The following is a 19,816-nucleotide window of genomic DNA, read 5'->3' as shown; positions in this document are numbered from 1 at the left end:
AGTTTCAAATAAAAAATAAATGTTAGATTGAAACAGTATACACACATGAAAACTCTGTGAAGATATATTAGTTATTAGAAAATGAAAGCACAGAAATATAAGGAAGTTGGACCATGCGTCAAAGATATATGTGTGTGTGTGTAACAACAACCGTGCATTTATGACAAATATATTTATATATTCCTCTACCTCTAGTGTGTGTGTGTGTGTGTGTGTGTGTGGGTGTGTGTGTGTTGGGGGGGGGGGCATTCCTGCAGCCCCTTTACAACCAAGTATACAAAGCAACATCTCTGACAATGTGATTTTCACCAGTAATTGGGCGGAAATGTTACTCCCCTAATACACAAACACACACACACACGCACATGCACACACACATACGCACATGCACACACGCTTCCCGCGCCCTTCAGGACCTCTGATGCAGTCAATATTGGCTTTGAGTCAGAAAAGGCTTTCTGAATTACAGCTTATTAACTCAACTCAAGACCTTGCTTTTGTTTTCCTCTCCTCATCTCCAACCTGCTGCATCCTCCAGCTCTTTTATTCGTTTTTACGTCCAGATTTTTCCCTCTTCGCAGCCAGAAGGTCTCTGGTTGGATTCCCTTAGGAGGTCGTCCCTCGATATAGATAATGAATGAATGAAAATAAACATGTCCTCATAAGGCTAGCGTGCGGAAATGTGCTTTCGATGCAAATGACGCTTCCCCATGTGTGTCTTTCACAAAAGGCACGCCTTTTAAAACGTATCGATTCACCATTTTACCCCGCGAGGAACCGACCAATCACTGACCTCCTCCCCTCCCCCTCCTCCAGGCTGGGATGACAGGGTGATCGTTCACGGCCGCCGCCCCCCCGCAGTCGTGCGTGGATGTTGGACGCAGACGCAGTGACTATGGCCGCCGGCCCCCGCCCCGGCCCCCGCCCCGCCCCCCCTCGCCGCAGCTGGACCTCCCCAGCTCACCTGTGAAGATCCGGGATCGCCCAAAACCATGTAGAATCCCCCCCTTCGCCCAGCCGGGGGGTCGCGGGTTCTACTCTTGGGTGTGCTGTCCGGCGGATCAGGTCCGCGTGAAGGAGAGGAGAACGTGACGGCGAGGACGAGCGAGGAGAGAGAGATGGTCCTCCATATCACCCCCTACTCCAGTGCCTGTCTGCACTTCCTGGACGGCTTGTCCTGGAGCCTGGTCTTCCCCTGCTACTGGTTCCTGGACCGGCTCCTGGCCTCCTGCGTGGCCACGTCGCTGGAGAAGCGGCAGCGCTCCCGGGACCCCTGCTCCATCCTGACGCTGTGCGCCCTGGTGGCGGCGCCGCTGTACCTGCTCCTCCTGCTCGCTTCCTTGCCTTTCGCCCTGCTAGGGTTCGTGATCTGGGCCCCCTTGCAGGCCGTCCGACAGCCCTACCTGTACACCTACCGCAGGTGAGCGACCTTGCCGTGCGTATGCATATGTGCGTGGGTGTCAAATTCTGTGAAAAAAAACTACATAATCCAGTTATTACACTATTAATACATAGTTATTACATTATTACATAGTAGTAACCCAGACTTTTTTCACAACAGAGCTGCTTGTGCAAACAATGCTTGTGACAGGTAACCCTCACTATCCAGGGAGTTTGTAGTTACTAGAGTTTACCCGAGTTACACTTGTTACCCCCCCACCCCCCCGTTCAGGTGGTACGTTCCACCCTGGCTAATCCAGGTTTAGCAGCAATTCTCTGCTTGATTTTAGTTTGTTTTCCTGTCCGGAGCTGGTTCAAAAACTCACCTACACTAGCAGTAACCCTATATGAAATACAAATATAATATACAAGCAGACACCCCTTGAGAAGTCCTCAGTGACAGACAAAACAAATTAATCAAGATAATTTCCGTTATTGTTATTACAACGTGTAATACTCAGTAATTACAGTGTAATTACACAACAATGAATCTGTCCACCTTCTTCAGCAATTAAAAGTGAATCCTCACCAGACTCGTTTTCGGGCCCCCAGGCCAGACAAGCACCAGTTGGAGCAGGGTGAGGCGGGCCCCGGGTGCGTCGGGGTCGGGGAGTGGAGGCCCCAGGGCCGGAGCTTCTGCTTCTGCAGCGCCAACGTCTGCCTGCTGCCGGACTCCCTGGCGCGCTTCAACAACCTGTCGGACACCCACCGGAGGGCCCGCGAGGTGGGGAGGAGGATCCGCAACGGGGCCAGCCGGCCCCAGATCAAGATCTACATCGACTCGCCCACCAACACCTCCATCAGGTATTTGGTTTGAACGGTTTGTGCGAGAACGAGAGGGGACCAAGTGGAGCGAAGGGAGTGAAGATAAAGTAGGAGGATTTTAAGTCCAGAGTGATGGAGAAGGTGGAGAAGAGGTGGAGAAACGGGTTCAAGTAGGTTGGAACGGGTGGAGCGCGTCGGGGGGTGATATATGATAGAAGACAGATCGAAAGGAAAGGTGGAGAAGACAGTGAAGAGAGTGGCCATTGAAGACATCGTCGACAAGAAGTGAAGCTGGAGGTCGCAGAGATTAAGATGCTGAGGTTCTCTTTGAGAGTGAGGAGGAATGGGGAATGGGACAGCACATGCTAGATTTTTTGGAGAGGAGGTCAGGTTGGGATGGGTTGATCATGTCCAGAGGGGGGATAGTGAATATATTGGTAGAGGGATGATGGAGTTGGAACTGCCAGCCAGGAGGTCTGGAGGAAGACCAAAGAGACTATAAATGGATGGAGTAAAATAGGACATGAAGGTTGTTGGTGTGCGAGAAGAAGATACAGAGAACAGGGGAAGATGGAGGAGGTTGACTGGCCGTGTTGATCCCCGAAGGCAGAAGCCCAGAGGAGAAGAAGAATCGGGGTTTGAGGCTGATGATCTTCTCGATGTTGACATTTTTCCACCTGCTCCCCAAACTGCCAATGCACTGATGTTCTCTGCCTTTCGTTCCCTCAGTGCGGCCTCCTTCAGCAGCCTGGCCACCGGTTTTCGCCGCACCTCCTCTCTGGACCAGCGTCCGGAGCAGGTTCACACCGCCGGCACCCCCGATATCGAGGCTGAGCCGCTCACCGACTGCCCAGTCCACCCGGCGGGCGGCGACAACTGCCCCGTCCATCCCGCCGGCGGAGGCGACTGCCCCGCTCATCCTCCGGGCGGCACCGACTGCCCCCTGCACCGCCCAGCGGCAGCGGGGGGCCCGGGCCCCTCCGAGTGCCCGGTGCACGCCGACGGAGCAGGGTGCCCGCTGCACCCCGCCGGCGGCGGGGGCAAGTCGGACTGCCCCGTCCATGCCTCTGGGGAGGCGGCGGAGTGCCCGCTGCACTCGGCGGCTAACGGCCACCACGACTGTCCCCTGCACAGGGAGGGGCCCCAAACCCCCGGCCCCTCCCCGGACTGCCCCCTGCACACCTCGGGGGTGCAGATCAGCATCAGCGCCCCGGAGCCGGAGCCCCAGGAGGAGGACGCCGAGACGGGGAACCGCAGGCGAGCAGAGCCGGCGGGGGGCGACGGCGGGAGCGTGACCGCCTCCAGGGAGTCCCTCGCCCGTTACCATGGCGATGGCTGCGCCATATCCTCCAACAACACGCTCTCCCACGTTCCCCGCACGTCCATCTTCAAGCGGGCGGCGCGCAAGCGTCGCCATGGGGACGAGACGTTCGACCACGAGATCTCTGCCTTTTTCCCCGCCAACCTGGATTTCCTGGCCCTGCAGGAGGTGTTCGACCACGGCGCCACCACCAGGCTCCGGCAGCAGCTGCACCGCTACTTCCCCTACGTGCTGAGCGACGTGGGCCGCTACGGCTGGAAGGGCTGCTGCTCCCAGTTCAAGTTCCTCAACAGCGGGCTTTTGCTCGCCAGCCGCTACCCGATCCTGGACGCACGCTTCGAGTGCTACCCCAACGGGCGCGGAGAGGACACGCTGGCGGCCAAAGGGGCCCTCTTCGCAAAGGTCAGACTCGCCGCGATCAAATCAGCGGTTATAACACTGTTATTACACATTGTTATTACCGTGAGTCGCACTGTGCAACAACACGTGTTTCACGACGTTCTGATGGTGTGCGTGTGTGTGTCGTGTGACATGGCGCCGTGTGTGGCGGTGCTGTGAAGCCGTGTAGGTGTGTGTAGTGACGGTGGTATGATACTGTTGAGGGTGTGTGTTGCAACACTGTGGCTATGACAGTGTGTGGTGGTGTGTGTTGTGACATTGTGTGTCGCATTGCTGTTGACGGCATATGAGGTGGTGCTGCACTGGTGTGTGTTGTGATGGGGTGTGTATATGTGTGTGTGTTTGCTTCCTGGGATTTGGCCTGTTTTTGTCCGAACAACATAGAGCTACATTATTGGCCGCCATGTTTGTAGTTCTCCTGCAGGTTTACTCTGCCAGTAAGTCCTGAAGAAGGTACCTTAAGTCCGCCGTGTCCATTAAGGGTCTGCAGTGTGTGGTGGTGTGTGTTGTGACAGTGTGTGTCGCATTGCTGTTGATGGTATATGTGATGGTGCTGCAATGGTGTGGGTTGTGATGGGGTGTGTGTGTGTGTGTGTGTGTGTGTGTGTGTTTGCTTCCTGGGATTTGGCCTGTTTTTGTCCAAACAACATCACTGGCGGCCATGATTGTAGTTCTCCGGGGGGTTGTAGTTCTCTTGCAGGACTTACTCTGCCAGTAAGTCCTGCAGAAGGTACCTCAGGTCCGCTGTGTCCATTAAGGGTCTGCATCTGCTGAGACGTGGTCTCCACACGGGACGACGGTCTTAACACACAGTGAAAGCACTTCCTGTCGGCCATGCTGTGTAACCAGGAAGTGGGCGGAGCCACACCTGCAGGGGATCCACCATCAACGGCGGCCTATCAATCAGTTCCCGTCAATATTTCAGAGATTCGTCGTGAGGAACGTTTAGAGCTTTTGGAGAATGGGTGTGTTGTGTGTGTGTATGTGTGTGTGTGTGTGTGTGCTAGAAAGAGCCCATTAATCAGCCTCATACTGTGACACTGAGGATGTGAGTCTGGAGCAGATCCAGGTCCTGCTGAGCCGGATCTGTTTTTATTGTGAGACCTCTGATGTTGACGCTGAGTGCCTACAAGTGTGTGTGTGTGTGTGTGTGTGTGTGTGTGTGTGTGTGTATGCATGCAGGCGTCCATGTGTGTGTGTGTGCACGCGCGTGTGTGTCTAAAACAACACCTCCTGTGTCAGCAGTTTCACCCTGTGAGTTGCCACATGCTGTCGGACCCGCTCTTTACAAGTCCACCTCACCTGTGTGTGTGTATGTGTGTGTGCATGTGTGCACGTTTGATACCCCACTGGCTCCAAATACATTCATAATCTGACACGCAGACGCTCAAAATGCCTCCGAGGCGCAGATGAGTGCCATCTCGTCCCGTGTGGCAGGCTTTTATTTTGAAAGGGCTCTTAACCATGTATATTTCATTTCCTGCGTGTTCCCGTCCAATTAAAAGTGTCCTGTCGTCGTCACCCCGCCACCCCTCCCACGACCAGCTGCAGGCTTTGATTTGCCTGCTGTTCCCTCTCCGCCCCCCTCCGGTCCCGGCGGTCCTCCAAGACTCCGTCTCGTCGGCCTACCCTGACCCTCGGGTTCGCCGTGGCTCATTATGGCTTGCCGCTGCCGCCGCGTCATTAACTTTGATGTACCTGATGTCTGAACGCAAACACAGACGGAGGAAGAGGAACGTCCCATTTCCTCCAAAATTGTCCGTTCTTGCGAGAGCGCCTTCCCAGAGGAGGTTCGTCGTAGGTCGGAGGGCGACGGGAAGACTCTGAAAACAATATTAATTAAAAAGAGCCCGTCCCCAAGGGGGAGAAACGCAAGCCCCTGTTAGCCTGCAACAGTTAGCCTGCTAATAATTATCTCTGTCCAAGTGTATATGTGTGTGTGTGTGTGTGTGTGCGTGCCAATGCATGAAATGGTTATTTTATATCTAATCATTAACTCAACAAAACATTTAGTTTGATTTTTCTACCCTCTTACCCCCTGTCGTACAGGCTGGATAATGTTAGCTTTTCGCGTCTACACCAGGCTCCAATTAGCATCCGTCTCCTGCACAGACCCTGGGTGATATAAGCACGCTGACAGGCCGTGCTCGTTCGCAAGCGTGAGCTCGTGCACGCACATACGCAGAAACACAATAATTCCCCAAAGCATGTTGTCGGCGTGTGCACGCGCACACACACACACACACACACATACACACCTACTGAAGCAGAGATAAGCCTCTGAAATATTAATACCACAGGAGGCCTGTGGATGGTGGTGGTGGGGGGGGGGCTGCAACGTTAGGAGGAGAAGGAGGAAGAAGAGGAGGTGATGATGACTCCTCAACTTTTGGAGGCTTCCAGAAAATCAATTGCTTTATAAAAGAAAAAAAATTTGGAAAAATGTATACACGTCTGTGTGTGTGTGTGTGTGTGTGTGTGTGTGTGTGTTCGTAAATATGTGTGTGTAAATCAGAAAAGTAATACATCCACTAATGGGCAGCGCACACAGTTCACCTCCAAGTTCATTCACCCTCTCATTCCCGCGTCTTATAAAAACAAAACCATTCATCCATTCATTTATACTTTCGATAGAGACATATGACCATTCATCCCAGAGAACACACAATCATTCACTTAATCATTCACACATCACACACAACTATTTACCCTCTCATTTACACGTCATCTCGAGAATTACAACCATGTACTCATTCCTTTTTTATGTCCTGTCAAGACATAAGACTGTTCATCCCCTCATTCCTGCATCATACAGACATGCAACCATTCACCCTCTCATTCATACATGGTGAAGAGACGCACACCCAGATGTGAAGCCCGAGCATCTCTGTCCTTCTAGGTGTTTGTCCTGGAGCTCCTTGCTCCTCCTTCAAGGTTGTCTGTGGTCCGTCTCCTTCTCCCGTTCATGTCTGGATGTCCTCTCTGTCACTGCAGGTCCACGTGGGGACGTCCCACCAGGAGCAAAGGGTTGTAGGATATCTGACGTGTACGCACCTCCACGCCATAGAAGGTAAGGTTACGCAAAGTGGTCTGTGACTCCATGAATCTTTGACTCCATGAATCACTGACGCCATGAATCTGCGATTCTGTAACTCCATGAATCTTTGACTCTATGAAGCCATGACTCCATAAATGTTTGACTCTATGAAGCCATGACTCCATAAATGTTTGACTCCATGAATCTTTGATTCAGTGAATCCATGAATCTGTGAATCTTTGACTCCATGAATCCATGAATCTTTGATTCAGTGAATCCATGAATCTGTGAATCTTTGACTCCATAAATGTTTGACTCCATGAATCTTTGATTCAGTGAATCCATGAATCTGTGACTCCATGAATCTGTGAATCTTTGACTCCATGAATCTGTGACTCCACGAATCTTTGACTCCATGAATCTTTGACTTAATGAATCCATGAATCTGTGACTCCATGAATCTGTGAATCTTTGACTCCACGAATCTTTGACTCCATGAATCTGTGAATCCATAAACCTTTTCTCGCACTAGCATTTGATTTCCTGTTAAACCCCCATTCATACTGCTATCATCCCTCTTTCCATCCATCTCTCCCTCCTCATCCCTCTCTCCCCCCAGATGTCTCCCTCCTCCTTCCATCCCTGGTCTGGATGACATTTGTTTCCAGGCCATTATCACTCCGTCTTTTCTCCGCTGAGAGAAAGACAAACAATAGTGACCGTCCAGCGGCACAAATACATTGTGTGTGTGTGTGTGTGTGTGTGTGTGTGTGTGTGTGTGTGTGTGTAAATGGCCACGTCGAACCCCCTCGCGTTGCTGCTCCTGCTGTTCCCATGGCGACCTGCTCAAGCTGTTTAAGGCGTCACAGGCCTATTTAAAGCCTCCGGTCGATGCTCCCTCATTTTTTACCACACACACGCACACACACAGACACACACATACACACTCACACAGACACAAACACACACCTCCTAACCCCCTCCCTCTGGTTATTCTGGGCTGAAGCTTAAAATAGCTGCAGGGTGTGTTTCTAAAGATAAACCCCAAAACCCACGATCAGGAGCGCATCCCATAATATCCAGGAAGCAGGCTCCTGCTTTCCACCTGGAGGTGGTCCTCCTCCTCCTCCTCCTCCTCCACCTTCTTAGTTGTGAGACGAGCCTCCAGCCCACGCAGCCCGGCCTCTCCTGTCCACCTCCTCCTCCTCATCCTCTCCATCGTCCTCGTCCTCCTCGCCCACTCTCTTCAGCCGCACCTCTTCCAACACCTCCTCGAACCCTCCTCCAGATCTTCATCTCACCTTTCCTTCAGTCTCCTGTTCATCATCTGCAGCTCCTCCTCTTCACCAACTTCCTTCTCCACCTCCTTTTGTCCTTTCGTGTCTTCATTCCTGTCCTCCTTCTCCTCGCCCTGCACTTCCTCCTCACCTGACTCCTCCTCCACCGGTCCGCCCGTGCCTCCGGTGATCTCCTGGTGGTGTAACATCTCCCCCTCCTGCAGGTGATGCTTCAGTGCGCTGCGAGCAGCTGGACCTGCTTCTCCAGTGGGGGGCCGAGTTCCGCCAGTCGTCGTCATCGTCGTGCCCCGCCGCCGAGGGGGAGAAGGTCCTGGAGGACCTGGTGGCCTTCGACGTCATTCTGGGGGACCTCAATTTCGACAACTGCTCCTCGGGTGGGTTTCCAGCTGCCCGGATGCTGTTGCCATGGCGACGTACATCCCGCAAGGGTTGTTTACACCCTTTACACGTTTGGGATAAATATAAACACTCATGGCCACATGGTATTTTTAGAAAACACATCACATGCAAACACGTGTGTGTGTGCATGTGTGTGTGTGTGTGTGTGTGTGTGTGTGTGTGTTGTGTCTGCAGAGGACAAGCTGGAACAGCAACATGCACTTTTTACCCAGTACAAGGACCCGTGTCGCCTGGGGCCGGGGGAGGACAAGCCGTGGGCTCCAGGTAACCAGGTGCACGCGCAAAAACACACACACACCACACACACACACACACACACACACACACACACACGCACACAGCAACAGTGAGAATTGACCTGGAAAGCGCTGGATACCCATGCATATTTAGGCCAGTGGTGTTTGACTGGAGGGGGGTCGGGTGGGTCTGTCTGATCCGTTCTTTCCGCTCAGAGGAAATAAAAGCGGACGGATCGATGAATCAGTGGAAGGAAGGATGGAAGGAGAGAGGGAGGATTATCTCATTTCGAGCCCGTCCAAACGGCAACTCATCCAGATGAGCGCTTCGGCCAAAATGGCTGTCGGGTAGCCGCCGGCTGCAAGCACGGGCTGATTTGTCACGCGTTCGCGGCGGATGTCGCAATGTGAAACAGTATCCTGATAGCGTCATCAAAATGCTTTATACCACATCTATTACACTATTACTGCACTATTATTATTACAATGTTCACGTGATGGCTGCGCGTCACCGTTTGTGTGTCTTATTCCAGGTACACTCCTGGATCCCAGTGGCCTTTACGACGACGACGTCGTCTCACCAGAAAGTTTACAAAAGTAAGTCAGACTCGCTCATGAATCGCCCACTTGTTTCTTTTATTTCTGTCTTTTGCGACGAGAATAGCGGGAAAAAAAAAATCACACACGGATAAATGGAGACGGTGGGTTTGCTGTGGCTCAGGGTGATGGAGAACGAAGAGGGCAGGAAGGAGTACCTGGTGTTCCCGCCCAGTAAGAGCCAGTGTCCCGCCGGGCAGAAGGGGAGGAAGATCCCGCTGAAGGGAAACGGACGGCGGATCGACTACATCCTGTACAGCGACGAGGGTCTGCAGCAGGACTGGAAACTGGTAGGATCTCATTTGGTTTTTAATTTTCCTCAAAGGGATGTAATGGATAATCTGAACATCATGTTTGTTCTGGTTATATAATCTATAAATAGTTAATATCCTCAGCTCTGGATTATTTAGCGTACTGGTACTGATACCAGGGTGACTCTCTGTCGCCATCTAGTGGCTGTTTGTGGTTACTACAAGTCCACTGGTTAAAATAAATATTTTTTCCTTGTAAAAAAAAAAGTTTTAGAATCCTACTTTGTCATGCGATTTATTTTTCAACTTAAAGTAAATTTTCACCTGTGAAAACCTTTAGTCAAAAACGCCTGAATGTAATAGATGATGTGGTGTTTATGATCATTTAACAAAAAATTCAGCAATATATCGGTATTAAAAAAATGAAAATAAAAATGAAAATAAAACAGATGTTTCCTCCGTGTCCACTGCAGGAAATGGAGGAGTTCAGCTTTGTAACGCAGCTGGCCGGCCTCACCGACCACCTCTCGGTCGCCATGAGACTCGCCGTTTCCACGGGAGAAGAGGAGCCTTAGATCACTTTTTTTTTTGGGCAAAGGTGGGGGAGGGGGGGCAAAAACAAAACAAAACAAAAAAAAAAAAAAAATTCCAAAAATCCACCGGCCACGGAGGAGAAGAAGCCACGAGTTTACACATCAGGGCGGAGGTCAACGGGCGGAGCGAAGTCCTTTTCTACAGAAGTGTTGATTATCCGCTGCGTCGGATTCTTATCTGAATTTCTCCGCTCTTCCTCCTCCTCTCTTTTTAACATTGGACCTCCTTCAGGGATGCCAGGGGATCCACACCTTTTCTTGGAAGGCAAACAAGGCCGGGAGGAACACACACACACACACACACACACACACACACACACACCGTCACCCCCCCCCCATCCCTCCTGTCGCCCGGGGCAACCTCAACAAGTGTCTTTTTTTTCTTACGAAAAAATAAAAATAAAATAGGAAAAACAAACACTTTCTACAGGCCGCTACTTTTCTAGGGAGTTTAATACGGTGCGTTTCTTAACTCCACCATCTTTGGGCGCGGAGGCGGGGTTTGTCTCCGTGACGGCCCTTTTGCACGTATTTTTCGGAGGTGGGCGGGGCTTACGGAGGGACAAACGCCATTTTTAACGACGTTTTTGCTGATGCATGATGGGGAAGGGTGTCAGTTTACAGGCCTTCATGTTAGCCGCGACCTGTGCGCTCGCTTCAGTACAGAATTGGCGGCGGCGCGCTCACATTGATTTTACTCGCATGTGGAACCGCACACACACACACACACATACACAAACACACACACATGCACGTGTGGATACAGAAGTCGACTATGTGAGCGGGAAGCAAACACCATAATTCGTCAGGGAATGGCAGAAACATTACGGACCGGCTCTGACCGGCTTCGACCGGTGCCGACCGGCTCCATCCGGACCCGACCGGCTCCGACCGGCTCCTCTCTGCCGGCTCATACCACCTCACGCCGACGGGGGGGGAAACAAGGCGGAGGGGTCGCAAGGTCATGGGACGTTTACAGCATCGCTTTTTTTTTCCCTCCGAACTCAAACTTTTTTCACTCCGCGTGGATCCTGGTCGTCAAGTTGGCGCGTGTGTTTCCCACCACGGCGCCGTTTTTGACTCCCGGCTCCACCTGACTGCCTGCCTGGCCTTGGCTAAGACACTGACCCCCCCCTCAAGTCGCTCCTGATGGTCCGGTCCGTGCCATTGGCATGTTCTCTCATGATGTTTGTACCCGTGCCCCCTTTTTCTATTATTATTATTATCATTATTATTAGTATTATTTAAACTTCTTTTCGTGTTTTTTACTCAGACGCCCCCGCCCACCCCCTCTTGTGACCTTCAGCCGAGGTGGAACCGCCACGTCAAGTCACTCTGCGTGGTCGTGAAAAACAGGAAGCGGCCGCCTTGACGTTTGTAGAAGGTTGTATAGAGGGTCACGCTGGGGGGTGGAAAACACGTTGGGGGTGGAAAACTCCCCCACCCCCCTCTTTTTTCCTGTATTGACATTGATTCTTTTTATTTTTTATTTTTTTTTATTATTGCATGTTAATTCAAAGAGGAAAGGGGGGAGTGAGGAGGTGCATGTTTTCACCGAGTCAGGCTGTCACTCACGTTTTTTAAACCCCACCTGTCTGGACACGAAGGGTCCCAAGAAACAACTCCCCTCCCCTCCCCTCCCCCCGATTAAAAAAAAAAAACAAACTCTTTCTGTGTTTTGTTATTACTGTCTTATAACACGGTTATTAAGGGCGATTTTGTAAACCCCTTTTCGTAGGACTTTGTGCCCCCACACAACCACCCACCACCCATCCTGCCGCCCTGGGGGGGGGGGGGGGGGGGGGCTGGTTCTCCGCCGCATTCGGTTTCACACACACACACACACACAAACACACACCGGTGGAACGCTCAGACAGGTGTGACTTAACTCTGCTTTGCTGTCTGATATGAAAAGAAAAATCAATAAAACGCCACATTCAGTCGACTGCAGGAGTTTCATTTCTTGTACTTTTACTTTACAGATGCTAGGCCAACAAAGAAAAAAGGGGAAGCTCTTTCTGCTTTTTCTCAGCAGAACAGTACGGGACTTTTGAAACATTATTTCCAGGGAATCTCCCTCCCAGCTTCCTGTTCTTCAGAACACAGTGGAGGTGTTCTTTTCACTGACTCACAACTAATAATGAGTCACTTGATTACTATTAGCGTGAACAGCCGATACTGCTATTTGTAATAACGAATCACTTATCCGCCCAGAAAGTCGCTCGGTTGTGTGCTGGGGGTTTTTCTGCTTCCTCCTGGATCTTGGTGTTCGGTGGTTCATCTCAAAGGCCTGCTCTACATGGAAAGTATCACCAGATAGCTGGGTTGGGATTCATTTATTCACTCATGATCAATACAGATCATCCTGCACTCGGGGTCACGGTGATGTGGGAGCCGCAGGGTCAAATATGCAGAAAATCAACGGTTCACCCCTTCATTCAAGTCATAAACAGCAATCCGTCGCTCCCTCATTCACACGTCTTCCAGAGACACAGGACTGTCTCCGAAAAGTGTAAAAACAAATAAGTGTCCGAAATAAGTGATTCGTTATTACAAATAGCAGTAACGGCTGTTAAATAGTAATCAAGTGACTCATTATTAGTTGTGAGTCAGTGAAAAGAACACCTCCACTGTGTTCTGAAGAACAGGAAGCTGGGAGGGAGATTCCCTGGAAATAATGTTTCAAAATTAGAATATTGTGATAAATATCAAAAAAAACTAAAATGACTTTTTCATGATATTCTAATATTTTGAGATAGGATTTTTGAGTGTTCTTAAGATGTAAGCCATAATCAGCAATATTAAAATAATAAAAAGCTTGCAGTAGTTCAGCTGTTTTGTGATGAATCCAGAATGTATGACATTTTTGTTTTTGTAATTGCATTACAGAAGATAAAGAACTTTATCACAATATTCTAATTTTCTGAGACAGTCCTGTATAGCACTATTCACCCTCTTATTTTAACATTATATAGGAACATGACCATTCACCCTCTCATACACACATCATGTAGTCAAACCATCATTCACAGGTCTTACACAGATAAACCGCTATTCACCCTCTCATTCGCACATAGAGACACAATCATTCACTCCCTCATTCACATTAAAATATAGAGATAGACGATCCTTCATTCCCTAATTCACCCTCTCGTTCACGTATTTTAGGGACAAACAGCTATTCGATCACTCATTCACACGTCATTTAGACAAACAACCACTCACCCTCTTTCAGCTCTTTCAGCCGTGGACTGATACCACCGAGCTCCACAGGAGGTCTTTCCTACCTGAGGCTGTCAGACTTTTTAATTCCTCTCCCTTCAGCCTCACGGAATCTCAAAATCTTAAACCATAAAAAGAAAAAAAGAAAAGAAAAAAAAAAAAACTCACACACTTACTGTAAATCATAATAATTTATCTGTATATATACTGCTCAAAAAAATAAAGGGAACACTTGAACAACACAATGTAACTCCAAGTCAATCACAAGTCTGTGAAATCGTAGTGTCCACTCAGGAAGCAACAGAGATTCATTTTGACTTGTTTTAAGGACATTACATCAAAGTTGGATCAGCCTGGAGTTTGTTTTTACACTTTAATTTTGAGTGTGATTCCTAATCCAGACCTCCATGGGTTGATACAATTGATTTCCATTGATCATTTTTGTGTGATTTTGTTGTCAGCACATTCAACTGTGTAAAGAGCAAAGTATTTCATAAGAATATTTCATTCATTTAGATCTAGGATGTGTTTTTTAAGTGTTCCCTTTATTTTTTTGAGCAGTGATTATTCATAAATGTGCAATATTTCATTTCATAACATTGCATGTGCAATATTTTTCCATACATATTCTTTCACCCGGTACTTAAGACCTCAAGACACTTTATAGCCTTGACTTGTTACTTAGACACTTTACAGTTTTATTTGTATTTCTTATTCCCCCCCCTCTCCTTTTTTTTTTTTTTTTTTTTCAGTGTTTATACAATTTTCTACTATCATTGTTATGTTTTACTTGAAACTCTGGCACAACAATTTCCTTCGAGATAAATAAAGTTGTTCTTATTCTTATTCTTATTATTCTTATTCTCCCTCATATAGAGACATGCATCCATTCACAGTTCAGGTTGTCTTCCTGCAGGTGTTTGGACTGTGTGAAAAACCTGGAGAGCCTCGAGAAACTCCACGCAGACGCGTGGAGAACCCAGAGTCTCCACCAAGAGAAAATCCAGCCAGGGACCTTCTTCTGTTTATGATTAAAAGATGACGTTTGTGAAGGAGAAATTCCCCCTTCTTTTCTTCTTCTTTTTCTCCACCTCGCCTCCCTCGGACCTTCTGCTCTGATACCAACCCCCTTTCCCTCCATCCCTCCATCCACACACATCCGTCTTTCCTCCCAGGTCTCTGCCATCCCTCCTGCATCCGAGCAAAAATCAGAGAAATGTTTCTCCAAAAGAGGAACTCGATTTTTTTTTTTTTTTACAAAGGTTGGTCATGTGAAACAACATAAGGAGAACCGAGACTGATGAAAGGTCAATGATAACAATCGGGTCTGTACCGATCGTTTGCGGACTGCCTTTAAAAAGGCGGCTGCGTCCAGGAGAACGCATGGCAGAGAGGGGAACACACACACGCACACACACACACAGCACCACCGCACACGATACCAACAGAGATGGCAGCTCCTCGTCTTGTTCTGGCCGTGCTGTTCCTGGCACTGGCGGCCGTCACCCTGACTGAAGGTAAGTGTTCGTTGGCGTCTATCTGATTGTGCTGGTAGATTTTCCGAATTAAATTACGTTGTTATTATCGTGTAATAACAGGTGTATAGCTGTCAGTTGTGTAGTTATAAGCATCATTCTATTATCTTTGCTATTTCTGGACACTTTGTAGGGGATTAGCGTGAAACGTAATTTATTACTTCCCAGCACAGAGAGTAATTTGTAACTTGTGCTCCCCGCAGCTTTGAGGGGCTTCGGGCCAAAGGGATGCTGCTACAGGTTCCAGAAGGATCCCATCCCTGCGAATAGGGTCCTCGGGTACTATGAAACCAGCCAGCGATGCTCCAACCCTGCACTCAAGTGAGCTATTTACACACACACACACACACACATGGACTCACACACACCTTGACCTGACACCGGCTGTGTTTGTGTGTGGACGCGCAGGCTGAGGATGAAGACCCCTGGTGGTCGCAAAGTGTGCGTCATACCTTCGGTCCCCTGGGTGAAGGAGCTTGTCAGAGTCCTGGACGCCAGGGTCAACATTGGGGAAACGTCTCCCTTGTAACCATGGTGACAGACCATCTCACCACCTCCATCAATGGATTTTAATCTGATATGTGTGTGTGTGTGTGTGTGAGTGCAGATTGTTATCCAGGACCCTCTGCAAAAGTCCACAGGCTGGATTTACACACTTTTTATAGAGCCCTGATAAATATAAGCCCTTTTTTAACTGCTTCATTTAATTTTCAGCATTTGCTGACCCAATTTTTTTTCGTATATATGTAGTTCAGGGGTCGGCAACCCGTGGTCCTTTTATTCTTTACACTGCGAATTGGGAAAATAAATTATAAGTATTTAATTGAAGTGTATTTTATTGGTGTTAGTTATTTTTTAAACTTTAGTTCTAAATTGGAAGATTATTGTGATCTTGAGAAATTGAAATAAAATTATATTTATTATTTTTCGACGCTCAAAATAAACGTCACACTCACGGAAGCCAGTATACCCGCCAAAACGCTGTCAATTTGTCAAGGCTTTCAACCCCAGATCGGCAAAATGTAGTCGTTTATACAAAGTGTGAAGCTAAGAAAAAGCCATATATATAGTGGTGACTATATTTTTAGTCGGTAAAAGGTAGTGTTTTCTTTTCCGCGGAAACAGGAACCAAATGGCCCTTTGGGTGTTAAAGGTTGCCGACCCCTGATGTAGATGTTTTAGTACATGGCGAGAAACACAGAGGAAAGAGGCGTCATGAAACCAAGCGCGGCATCAAACAAACAGGATAAGCTCCTATGTAGACGTATTTACGTGTTATTTAATTTCTAAGTGCGCTGTGTGAGGTTTTGAGTGCAAAGGTTTTTGTTGGTTCCTGCAACATGAGGCATGAATGCAGTACCAAATATGTCCACTGGGTGTCGCCAGTGAGTATAAGCTGCTCCGTCGTGGACTCCACTGAACTCCGTGCTGCTTTTGAAGAAAATAGATTTGTCAGTTTCGCCCGATCAACACCAAGAGAAAAAAAAAAGAAGTGATTTTCTAAATCTTGATGTCACTAGAGCCGTTATTCTGTTCTTGTTTGTTCTTTTTGGAAATAAAGTGAGAGAAAGTGTAAATTAAACAGTATGTGTTGGGTTTTTTTTTGGAGACAGATACACTGAACTCCTACAGGATAAACTGTCTCCTGAATGTCAGGAGTCAGTATTAATTTCAATGCACCTTAAAGTCTGAAGGAGAAATTGTCCAAGCCTCCATCCTGAACTTGGTGCACCACCTGTGGGTGTTTGTGGAGGCGCACTGGTGGTGCATGATGGTGTGTCCAGGTGTGTAGTGGCATCGCGGACATGCGCTCTTGTTGATGGTGTGTCTTTTGGTGGCATCAGCGTTTGTCGATGTTGATGTGGACATGAACGTCTGTATGAGGGGTTCACTGACTGCTTGGAGCTAAACAAAGGTAAAGCTGGGTGATATGGGGCCTCCATGTTCTCCGTGGGCCTCCATGTTCTCCGGGTATGCGTCGAACACGAGGAGCGGCCCCGGCGTTTGCGGTAGCCGTCACGGCTGACGCGTCGCCCTGCGGCGCCCAAGTTGATGCATGAGCGCGGAAAATCCAAACACCCCTGGCAAGAGGCCGCAAAGTATCTGGAGAATGAGAGAGTTTATTTAGCCTTCAGGGTCCGTGTTGGGCGGAGGTTTCCCGGTGGCGACCGCACATCCTCGGCTGTTTCGGATTCTGCCCCGAAACAAAGCTCTTCCCTTGATTGAAAGGAGGAAGAATGAAAAAGGGATTCTTTGTGTCGTTCAGTTTGAGCCCGCCAGCCGATGGGGAAACGCCAGACGATTCCGACCGCAAAAAAAAAAAAAAAAACTGCAGACAAGTATTATCTTTTCGGATTTATCTGAAGCACGAAGGAAAAAATGGAGACACGGGACAAAGAAGAAGGTTAAGAACTGGTAGCAAAAACTTGTTTCCCTGAATTCCTGATTGATGAGTGCAACAGGGCATGACTCTGGGACCCATTATTTTTCATTTGCATTGATGTAGAGAAGGATTTAGAGCAAAACATGTATTTCTTTTTCTAATTATACTCTAAACACCAGTTAACTACTTTTGTTTGTTTTAGGATTTTAGCATTTCCTGCAACAGTTCAATTCCTCTTTTTTTTTAAATCTAATTCATATATCACAACCAGGTTTTGCACGACCCAACACTCCCTCATGAGCGCCTTCTTGGTGAGATTGCTACCTTTTACCGGCCAGGGATCCCGTCTCAACCTGGCCGACCTTCTGTCTCGACCGCTCGGGGTAGAAATAAAGGGAAAGCAAGAGTGTATGATGGGAGATGGAGGGGGTGTGAGGGTTGTAAGGGACGGAGACAAATGACCCATGATTGCTAATATCGCTGTCGTGATATAATAACAGCAATAATACAATTATTATTCATAAAAATAATAATGGTGGACGTCCCGGAGGGACGCTGCAGTGGATCAAGCCCAGTCTGTGCTTTTGAGTTATTCCCCAGATGTTCACTGAAGGCAGTGGATTTTCTTCTCCAGCCCCTGAAGGCCTCACACACATATATAAACACACACACTCATTCACACAAATGGCTGGCGAGGCCACAGGACCAACATCAAGTTAAGGTGCTCGCATGCTGGTTGCTTTTCACAATAAGAGCATGGCGAGAAAGAGGGTCAGCAGGGGTTCTGGTTTTGCGACCTCTGCTGAAAGATGCTGGACTTGTTGGCATGGTTGTGAGAATCACTTCTATTTTTTATTTCATTTTTTTATATGCAAATTCACAACAGAATAACACACAGGTCCGTCAGTTAAATGAAAAAAAAATGAAGTCAATATATTAAAATTGTTTAGCACTTGTTGATTCCTTCGACTTATTCATGCCATTTCCTGAAAATTAATTAACTAATGAAATATGTATTAAAAAAAAAGAATTAAATGAAAAAATAAATAATAACACAGCTAAAAAAAACACGTCTAAAATTTAAGGAACAAAAATCATATTGAATGAAATTGGGAGGAATTACGTCACGTTTTAAACATTTTTTCCCTGTAAATTGTCTAAAATTACCCGGTGGTTTCCGGTTGTGATCGAGTCGAGAGAAACAGACAGCGAGGGCTTTATATTGAAAGTCTGCACCGGAAGTGTGCCTGTGTAATTGCTGCGCACTTTGCGACGCTGTGACCACACGGCGTCGGGAGCGTTGTTCTACGAGCCCCGTCTGGCCGTCGGATCCGCCAGCGGCCATATGTAATTTAACTCATTCATTCATTCATTCATTCATTCATCCTCGAACACCGAGAAGTTACGGCTCCACGACCCGGACGCCGCTTCCCTCCAACACTTCTTCTTTTTCCTCTCCTCCGCCCCCCGTCTCCGCCTCCGCCTCCTCTGCCGCCCCCCCCGGACGTTTATCGGTTTATGCCCCGGTGACTGTCCGCTGCGGGCCGGCTGCTGACGGAACGGCACCATGATCGAGCGACCAGAGACTGCGGTTCCGAGCATCGCTGTAAGTCCGTCCTTCCCCCGAACCGGGTCGCCGGGTGTCCTTAATCGAGGCTCTTTCCATCCGCGGACGAAGGAGCCACAGCCTTTAGCTTGCTAGCTGTAGCCTCTGGAAGCTAACCCCGTTCCCTGGCTAGTTAGCCCCCTTATTGCCTCGGGAGGGCTTCACGCCGAACCCCGTTGAGAAATCTGCTAATTTTGCTGTGTTCCGCATCTTACGCCCGCAAAAACCGCAGATCGACAAAAAACGATCCTTCTGACACACGAACGCGGTGATGTCACCAATTCGTCGATACATACTTGATCAAATTGCTTGCTATTTCTGAAATATAGGTAGTTTAAGTAAAGAGACAATGCTGATTTCTGCAGAGAATAGAAGGGTGTCTAGATTTGGTGTTCCATTGCGGCTGACAGTCAGATTTTCATTTCGGATGCTGCCCATGGATGAGAGCATCAGGGATCGACAGTCTGGTATTAATTATAGTGGGTTGCAGATGGGAAAGGCATCAGCTATCCCTGCGCAAGTATGTCGCAGAATAAAATCCAGGGGTCTCGGGACCCAGCCGAGGGGCACGCCGCCCCAAGAAGATAGAAAATAAAGTAACACAAATCCCAGCGGTCTGGTTTAATTCATGCCACCGACGAAATGCTAAAGCACAAACACCGAGCCCCAGAACGCAGGATAAAATGAATGTGCATGGAATTTCCTTCAGAAGAGCTAATGATGGTCTTGGACTG

General features: G+C 48.5%; 3 protein-coding genes across 3 annotated transcripts in view; all 3 read left to right on the top strand.

The window, feature by feature from the left end:
• Positions 1-989: 989 nt before the first annotated feature.
• smpd3 (sphingomyelin phosphodiesterase 3) lies at positions 990-12,279 on the top strand. The gene is made up of 9 exons (XM_086163485.1): positions 990-1,420; positions 1,993-2,244; positions 2,935-3,928; positions 6,920-6,995; positions 8,464-8,634; positions 8,834-8,923; positions 9,429-9,492; positions 9,617-9,782; positions 10,217-12,279. Exons 1-9 carry the CDS (start codon positions 1,119-1,121, stop codon positions 10,316-10,318), a joined length of 2,217 nt encoding a protein of 738 aa, XP_086019611.1. The 5' UTR covers positions 990-1,118; the 3' UTR covers positions 10,319-12,279.
• A 2,634-nt stretch (positions 12,280-14,913) lies between these two features.
• Positions 14,914-16,675, top strand: LOC147225132 (C-C motif chemokine 4-like). The gene is made up of 3 exons (XM_086163169.1): positions 14,914-15,075; positions 15,297-15,414; positions 15,502-16,675. The coding sequence occupies exons 1-3, from the start codon at positions 15,009-15,011 to the stop codon at positions 15,620-15,622; spliced, it is 306 nt and encodes a 101-aa protein (XP_086019295.1). The 5' UTR covers positions 14,914-15,008; the 3' UTR covers positions 15,623-16,675.
• Positions 16,676-18,753: 2,078 nt separating this feature from the next.
• LOC147225131 (septin-7-like) overlaps positions 18,754-19,816 on the top strand; it is a 23,487-nt gene continuing 22,424 nt past the window's right edge. The window contains exon 1 of the mRNA XM_086162684.1: positions 18,754-19,082. Coding sequence (XP_086018810.1) covers positions 19,044-19,082 — 39 coding nt within the window. The 5' untranslated portion in view covers positions 18,754-19,043. The remainder of the gene's footprint in view (positions 19,083-19,816) is intronic.

The sequence above is a fragment of the Fistularia commersonii genome, chromosome 17 (assembly GCF_037954325.1).
Source record: "Fistularia commersonii isolate RoL2024-O1a breed Wild chromosome 17, RoL_Fcom_v1.0, whole genome shotgun sequence".
Taxonomy (NCBI): domain Eukaryota; kingdom Metazoa; phylum Chordata; class Actinopteri; order Syngnathiformes; family Fistulariidae; genus Fistularia; species Fistularia commersonii.
This window is presented reverse-complemented; position numbering and strand designations above follow the sequence as displayed.

What these genes read in the sequence shown, in the direction of transcription:
- smpd3 (XM_086163485.1), top strand. Translation starts at nt 1,119, where the DNA reads ATGGTCCTCCATATCACCCCCTACTCCAGTGCCTGTCTGCACTTCCTG. An exon ending in TACCTGTACACCTACCGCAG is followed by an intron (nt 1,421 to 1,992) that starts GTGAGCGACCTT and finishes TCGGGCCCCCAG; the next exon opens with GCCAGACAAGCACCAGTTGG. An exon ending in TGCAGCAGGACTGGAAACTG is followed by an intron (nt 9,783 to 10,216) that starts GTAGGATCTCAT and finishes TGTCCACTGCAG; the next exon opens with GAAATGGAGGAGTTCAGCTT.
- LOC147225132 (XM_086163169.1), top strand. Translation starts at nt 15,009, where the DNA reads ATGGCAGCTCCTCGTCTTGTTCTGGCCGTGCTGTTCCTGGCACTGGCG. An exon ending in GGCCGTCACCCTGACTGAAG is followed by an intron (nt 15,076 to 15,296) that starts GTAAGTGTTCGT and finishes TGCTCCCCGCAG; the next exon opens with CTTTGAGGGGCTTCGGGCCA. An exon ending in TGCTCCAACCCTGCACTCAA is followed by an intron (nt 15,415 to 15,501) that starts GTGAGCTATTTA and finishes GTGGACGCGCAG; the next exon opens with GCTGAGGATGAAGACCCCTG.